The sequence below is a fragment of the Phlebotomus papatasi genome, chromosome 5 (genome assembly GCF_024763615.1).
Source record: "Phlebotomus papatasi isolate M1 chromosome 5, Ppap_2.1, whole genome shotgun sequence".
Classification (NCBI taxonomy): Eukaryota; Metazoa; Arthropoda; class Insecta; order Diptera; family Psychodidae; genus Phlebotomus; species Phlebotomus papatasi.
Window position 1 is genome coordinate 3,804,781 of NC_077226.1, and position 7,650 is coordinate 3,812,430.

The 7,650-nt window shown below is 34.3% G+C and overlaps 1 protein-coding gene across 1 annotated transcript; it reads right to left on the reverse strand.

Moving 5' to 3' along the window:
* Window positions 1-656: 656 nt before the first annotated feature.
* LOC129808819 (uncharacterized) lies at window positions 657-6,560 on the reverse strand. Its single transcript, XM_055858721.1, has 2 exons — window positions 5,982-6,560; window positions 657-1,063 (listed from the first exon to the last, which is right to left on the reverse strand). Exons 1-2 carry the CDS (start codon window positions 6,440-6,442, stop codon window positions 736-738), a joined length of 789 nt encoding a protein of 262 aa, XP_055714696.1. The 5' UTR covers window positions 6,443-6,560; the 3' UTR covers window positions 657-735.
* Window positions 6,561-7,650: the final 1,090 nt, after the last annotated feature.

A 7,650-nucleotide genomic window follows, 5' to 3' on the forward strand; every position in this document is an offset into this window, starting at 1 on the left:
TGAAAAAAAATATTTAAGGAAAATACGCTGGTTTTCAGTCTTCGTAACCCACGTAACCCCTTCGATTTTTTAATGCATTTTTAAACTACATCATATTGCAGTTTATTTAAATGTATATATGCTATATTAATATAATATTAACTTTCAAAAATTTTTACTATTTCTATGAAAATATGCAATAACTTAGTTTAAAAAAAAGTTTTAAAAGATAGGGGGGGGGGGCACACTAGTCTTACCGCCGGGGGCGCCAGAAACCCTCGCTACGCCTCTGGTTACAGGATAATAGTGCAGCATTCTATGCTTCAACATATATCTGTATACGGATTTTAATACACCAAAGGATCTTTCAATATGGTATTGCAAACGGCTTTGTACAGTTTATTGAACTTCTGCTCTTGTCGGGTTGTTGAGTCAGCAATTGGGTTAAAGAGAACTGATTCCAGTTAGATAACCAGAATCCCCAATTAGGAAATGGTCTGACTATTTTGTCTATTTGATCTATTTTGTCTTATAAGTCTCCGTAATGGTGAAACAAGCCATCAAGTAAGTGGAAATACTTCTAAAGTGGACGTTTTTCCTCCGAAAGACAAGCTAGAAAAGCAGAATTTCGTTCTATTAAGGAAAAAACATTGTCTACTTTTTGAGACAAAAAAAAATAATAATAAGAGCATTTTATTGAGGTATCAAATTCATTTTTTTAATCTTGGAAGGATTTTATTTATTTATTTGTTTTTTTTAGTGAGGTAGTCCGTATTGCGAATTAGGCTGTGGAGCTCCGTACGATGTACTCGGAACAGGTTGAATACTTTCCGGATAGCCATCTTGCTTTTGGGTTTTGTACCGAATAAAATAGACTTCGGGTTTACTTGGTTGCGTTGGTGCTGCAGTCGGTACAACAACATCCGGTTGTTCATCAGGTCGTTTTACCAAGACATAAACCAGGGTCTTCTCCTCGGATTGCTGCAGGGCCGGTAGTACCGGTGCTGTTGGGGTTGGGGCCGTTGGGGCCTTTATAAAGACAATTTTGTAGTGTTTCTGCGGCGGTGGCAGGACAATTGGCTTCCTATTGGATGCAAAAAAAAAATAGAAAATTTATTACAATTGCTGTACATTGACACTTTCTCAGATAATCACTAGGGGCGCTATGCTACATAGTCACTGCACTTTAGAAAAAAACGAGGGTGCGATTAAAGTTTTTTTCCTCAGAAATTTAAAACTTTTTTGCTGTAAAAATATATCAACATTATTTAATCTTAATTTTACACCTTTTTAAGGGTAAAATTGTCATGAAAAAGGGTAACTTTAACCCCTAATACACCTAAAAAGGGTAATATTTACACCGATTTCGGATCAATAATTCAGGGTAAAATTAACATTTCAGGAATGTTATTTTAACTTTTTCGGATTTCTCTCAGTCAGAGTGTGAATATCACAAAAAAGGGAAAATATTTCTCTCAAAAATTCATCAAAAATTCATTTTCAATCCGATTTTGATGATTTAGACGGTTTCGTAAAGCTAGAGGTATTTCCCAGAAAACTCTTCAACAACAAAATGGGGTTTTCTTTGCGGAAATTGGTGAAAAGTGTCTTCAAAGTCTTCCATTAAAGCTTCCTAAAACAACTTTGTGTAAGGTTTCAGCTAAAAATTCACCAAAAATCCATTTTAAATCCGATTTTGAGGATCTTGACGGTTTTGGAAAGCTAGAGGTATTTCCCAGAAATCTTGCTAAGAAGAAAACTAGGTTTTCTTTGGGGAAATTGGTGAAAAGTGTCTCCAAAATTTTCATTTGAATTATTTTCAGGAAGAGCTCTTCAAGGTTCTACCAAAAAAATTCACAAAAACTCCATTTTAAACCCGATTTTGATGATTTCGGCGCTTTTGGAAAGCTAAAGGAATTTCCCAAAAGATCTGCTGACAAGAAAACTAGGTTTTCTTTGGGGGAAATAGATGAAAAGTGTCTTCAAAATCTTCCTTTAAATCTTACTAAACCAATTTTTGGGAAAAGTTCCAGACAAAAATTTACCAAAAAATCATTTTAAGACCGATTTTTAAGATTTTGACGGATCTAGAAAGACAAATGGATTCCCCAGATGACTAGCTTACAAGAAAAATGGGCTTTCTTTACGAAAATTGGTAAAATGTGTCTTCAAAGTTTTCATTTGTATCATTCAAAGAAGACCTCTGCAAGGTTTCAGACAAAAATTCACAAAAAAAATCCATTTTTAGTCCGATTTTGATGATCTTGACGGTCTTGGAAAGATAAAGAGATTCCCAAAAAGACTAGATAATAAGAGAATTAGGTTTTCTTTGGAGAAATTGGTGAAAAGTGTCTTTAAAGTCTTCCTTTTTAAATCTTCCTATAACAATTTTATGCAAGGTTTCATCCAAAAAATCACCAAAAATCCATTTTAAGTCTGATTTTGATGATTTCTACGGTTTTAGAGAGCCAAATGGATTCCCCAGAAAATTAGGTCACAAGAAAATAGGGTTTTCTTTGCGGAAATTCATGAAAAATGTCTGGAAAGTCTTCCTTTAAATCTTCCTAAAACAATTTTGTGCAAGGTTCTACCCCAAAAGTCCACTAAAAATCCTTTTTTACTCCGATTTTGATGATTTTAACGGTTTTGGAAAGACAAAGAGATTTTTCAGAAAACTTCCCAAGAAGAAAACTAGGTTTTCTTGGGGGAAAATTGGAGAACAGTGTCTTCAAATTCTTCATTTAAATCTTCCTAAAACAATTTTGTGCAAGGTTTCAACTAAAAATTCACCAAAAATCCATTTTTAGTCCGATTTTGATGATTTTGACGGTTTTGGAAATCTAAAGGGATTCCCCACAGGATTTTCTGACAAGGAAAGCGCGTTTTCTTTGGGGAAATTGGTGAAAAGTATCTCCAAACTTTTCATTTGAATCATTTCCAGGAAGCCTTCTGCAAAGTTTGAGCACAAAAATTCAATTAAAACGAAATTGGAACGTTTTTAACAATCCCCGAAATATCCAGAAGATCCTTTTGGAAAATATTCAACCTAAAGAATCAATAAGGATTTTCCTTGTAGAAAATTGTCCTGAAGGACTTTGAGAATGTTCCGCAATGTTTCGGTTTATAGTACAATATTTCTTCGATTTCAAATCCGATTTTGATGATTCCGACAGATTTAGAAAGCCCAGAAGATTCTCAATATTAAGATTAAGACAGAAAATGAGCATTTCCTCGAGGAAAAATGCCCCAAAAGCAATTTCAAAGTTTTCTGATTAGAAATCCTCAAAGTGCAAGGTTTCAGTAAAAAATTCGCCAAAAATCCATTTTTAATCCGATTTTGATGATCTTGACGGTTTTGGAGAGCTAAGGAAATTCCTCAAAAGACACCTAAACATAACAAAACAGGTTTTCCTAGAAGAAAATGTCCAAAAATAGATTCAAATTCATCCTTTTGAGGAATGTTTCAAATGAGCTTCAAGAATGTTTCACTGAACTTCTTCGTTTTTAAATCAATTTCAATCCGATTTTGATGATCAGGACCGTTCTGGAAAGATGCAAAGATACCCTAGGGAAATTATAAACAGGAAAAGTGAGTTTTCTTCGAGGAAATCGGTGAAAAGTGTCTTCAAAGTCTTCTTTTAAATCTTTCAAAAACAACTTTGTGGAAGTTTTCAGCTAAAAATTCATCAAAAATCTATTTTGAAACCGATTTTGATAATCTTACCGGTTTTAGAAAGCTTATGAGATTCCCCAGAAGACCTGCTACCAAGAAAATAGAGTTTTCTTTATTGAAATTGGTGAAAAGTGTCTATAAAGATTTCATTTGAATCATTCTCAGCAAGACTTCTGAAAGGTTCTACCCAAAAATTCACAAAAAATCTATTTCTAATCCGATTTTGATGATTTTGACTGTTTTGGAAAGCTAAAGGGATTCTCCAGAAGATTAGCTAACAAGAAAATTAGGTTTTCTTTTGGAAAATTGGTGAAAAGTGTCTTCAAAGTGCCAATTTGAAAAGTGCCTTTAAATCATCCTAAAACAACTTTGTGCAAGGTTTCAGCTAAAAATTCATCAAAAATCCATTTTTAAACCTATTTTAATGATTTTCACGGTTTTGGAATGCTGAAAGAATTTCCCAGAAGTCGTGCTACCAAGAAAACCGGGTTTTCTTTGGGGAAATTGGTAAAAAGTGTCACCAAATTCTTCCCTTTCTACATTCTCAATTCTCTATTCGAAACTTTTAGCCAAAAAAAAAACAATTTTAAATCCGATTTTGATAATTTTGACGGTTTTGGAAAGCTTATGAGATTTTCCAGAAGACTATCTTACAAGAAAACTAGGTTTTCTTTGGGGAAATTGGTGAAAAGTGTCTGGAAAATCTTCCTTTAAATCTTCCTAAAACAACTTTGTGTTAGGTTTCAGCTAAAAATTCACCAAAAATCCATTTTAAATCCGATTTTGAGGATCTTGACGGTTTTGGAAAGCTAGAGGTATTTCCCATAAAACTCTTCAACAACAAAATGGGGTTTTCTTTGGGGAAATTGGTGAAAAGTGTCTTCAAAATCTTCCATTAAAGCTTCCAAAAACAACTTTTGTGTAAGGTTTCAGCTAAAAATTCACCAAAAATCCATTTTAAATCCGATTTTGAGGATCTTGACGGTTTTAGAAAGCTTGAGGTATTTCCCATAAAACTCTTCAACAACAAAATGGGGTTTTCTTTGCGGAAATTGGTGAAAAGTGTCTTCAAAGTCTTCCATTAAAGCTTCCAAAAACAACTTTTGTGTAAGGTTTCAGCTAAAAATTCACCAAAAATCCATTTTAAATCCGATTTTGAGGATCTTGACGGTTTTGGAAAGCTAGAGGTATTTCCCATAAAACTCTTCAACAACAAAATGGCGTTTTCTTTGCAGAAATGGGTGAAAAGTGTCTTCAAAGTCTTCCATTGAAGCTTCCTAAAACAACTTTGTGTAAGGTTTCAGCTAAAAATTCACCAAAAATCCATTTTAAATCCGATTTTGAGGATCTTGACGGTTTTGGAAAGCTAGAGGTATTTCCCAGAAAACTCTTCAACAACAAAATGGGGTTTTCTTTGCAGAAATTGGTGAAAAGTGTCTTCAAAGTCTTCCATTAAAGCTTCCTAAAACAACTTTGTGCACGATTTCAGCTAAAAATTCACCAAAAATTTATTTTAAATCCGATTTTGATGATCTTGACGGTTTTAGAAAGCTAAGGGAATTCTTCAGGAGACCTTTTAACAAGAAAAATGGGTATCCTTTGGGGAAATTGGTGAAAAGTATCTCCAAAGTTTTCATTTGAATCATTTTTGGGAAGACCTTTGCAAGGTTTCAGTGAAAAGTTCACCAAAAATCCATTTTTTTATCCGATTTTGATGATCTTGACGGTTTTGGAAAGCTAAAGGGATTCCCCTGCAAAATATTTAACAAGAAAACTGGGCTTTCTTTGGGGAATTTGTTGAAAAGTGTCTCGAAAATCTTCCTTTAAATCTTCCAAACAGAACTTTATGCAAGGTTTCAGTGGAAAATTCAGCAAAAATGCATTTTAAATCCGATTTTAATGATTTTAACGGTTTTAGAAAGATAAAGGATTCTTCAGAAGTCTAGCTGTCAAGAAAACTGGGTTTCTTTTGGGGAAATTGGTCAAAAGTGTCTTGAAAGTCTTCCTTTAAATCTTCCTGAAACAACTTTGTGCAAGGTTTCAATCAAAAATTCACAAAAAATCCATTTTAAATCCGATTTTGATGATCTTGACGGTTTTGGAAAACTACAGATATTTCCCAGAAAACTTGCCAAGAAGAAAACTGGGTTTTCTTTGGGGAAATTGATGAAAAGTTACTCCAAAGTTTGCATTTGAATTATTTTCAGCAAGAGTTCTGCCTGGTTCTACCCAAAAAATTCACAAAAAAAATCCATTTTCAATCCGTTTTTGATGATTTTCACGGTTTTGGAACGGTCAAAGGGAAATAGGTGGCTCGGAGATGACTCACTTTTGGGCAACATATTCGGGTTCGGGTGGTGGTACGTGAACATAGACGTGTTTGTGGATGACTGGTGGTGCCTGAGGGGCACCGTATCGTGTTGATGGGGCACCATAGGACGTTGCTGGGGCACTATATTGATATCCATTGGAAACTGGTGGTTCTGGACGGGCTGATGTGTTTCCCGCCAAAAAAATTGTCACAAAAAACACCAAAAACCGCCACATTTCTTCGTGTTCATTCACAAAAACGCCACAAAATACACTGATCGATGGATGTGAGTTGGGGTGTACTTTAAGAGGTTCACCTCCCACCCACCCAGCCACCCACTCAGCCACAGTTAAACCGTGAAAAAGTGAAGGGAAGACGAAAGAGAAGATGAAGAAGACACAAACACACCAAAAACAAAAAAAAAAAAGAAAGACAATTGGTGGGAAAGTGAAGAAAATACAAATGCTCTTCTTTTGCATCGTCTAACTCAGTCAAAAACAGCAAACATTTCCCAGGCTTTCCACCATCAACATAATTAAATAACGCAAGTGCATAAGTTGCATTATAACTTGGATATCGCAAAAAAAAAAAGAAAAAGAAAACATAAAACATTGACTAACACCAAGATGACAAATTTATTTATAAATTTTCAGGAGTTTTCCTGCATTTTTCCTCACTTTCTGGAAAATTCGGTGTCTTTCTTTCAAATTTGGGGCTATTTTGAGATTTTCAGCTGATCGAATTTCAATTTTTACTTTGCTGAATTTAGCATTAACCTTGCTGAATTCGAATATTTACCAATTTCCCCAAAGAAAACCCAGTTTTCTTGTAAGGAAATTTTCTAGGAAATCCCTTTAGCTTTCCAAAACCGATAAAATCATCAAAATCGGACTCAAAATGGATTTTTGGTGAATTTTTCACTGAAACCTTGCACAAAGTTGTTTTAGGAAGATTTAAAGGAAGATTTGAAGACACTTTTCACCCATTTCCCTAAAGGAAACCCTGTTTTTGTGTTGGATAGTTTTCTGAGGAATCTTTCAGACTTTCCAAAACGGTCATGGTCATCAAAATCGGATTAGAAATGGATTTTTGGCTAAAAGTTTTGTAGACGGTTTATTGGGAATGCAGAAACGGATACATTGGTGACACTTTTCACCAGTTTTCCACAAAAAAGCTATATTTTCTCATTAATATATCTTCTGAAGAATCGCTTTAGATTTCTAAATCCGTCAAAATCATCAAAATCGGAATGAAAATGGATTTTTTATGAATTTTTCACTGAAACCTTGCACAAAGTAGTTTTAGGAAGATTTAAAGGAAGACTTTGGAGACACTTTTCACCAATTTCCCCAAAGGAAACCCAGTTTTCTTGAGAGCTAGACTTCGGGAGAATCCTTTATCTTTCCAAAACCGTCAAGATCATCAAAATCGGATTTAAAATGGATTTTTGGTGAATTTTTTTCTGAAATCTTGCAGAGGTCTTCCTAGAAATAATTCAAATGAAAATTTTTGGAGACATTTTTCACAGATTTCCCCAAAGAAAACCCTATTTTCTTGGTATCAGGTCTTCTGAAGAATCCCTTTGGCTTTCCAAAACCGTCAAAATCATCAAAATAGGATTTAAAATGGATTTTTTGTAAATTTTTGGCTGAAAAATTGCACAAAGGTGTTTTAGGAAGATTTTAAG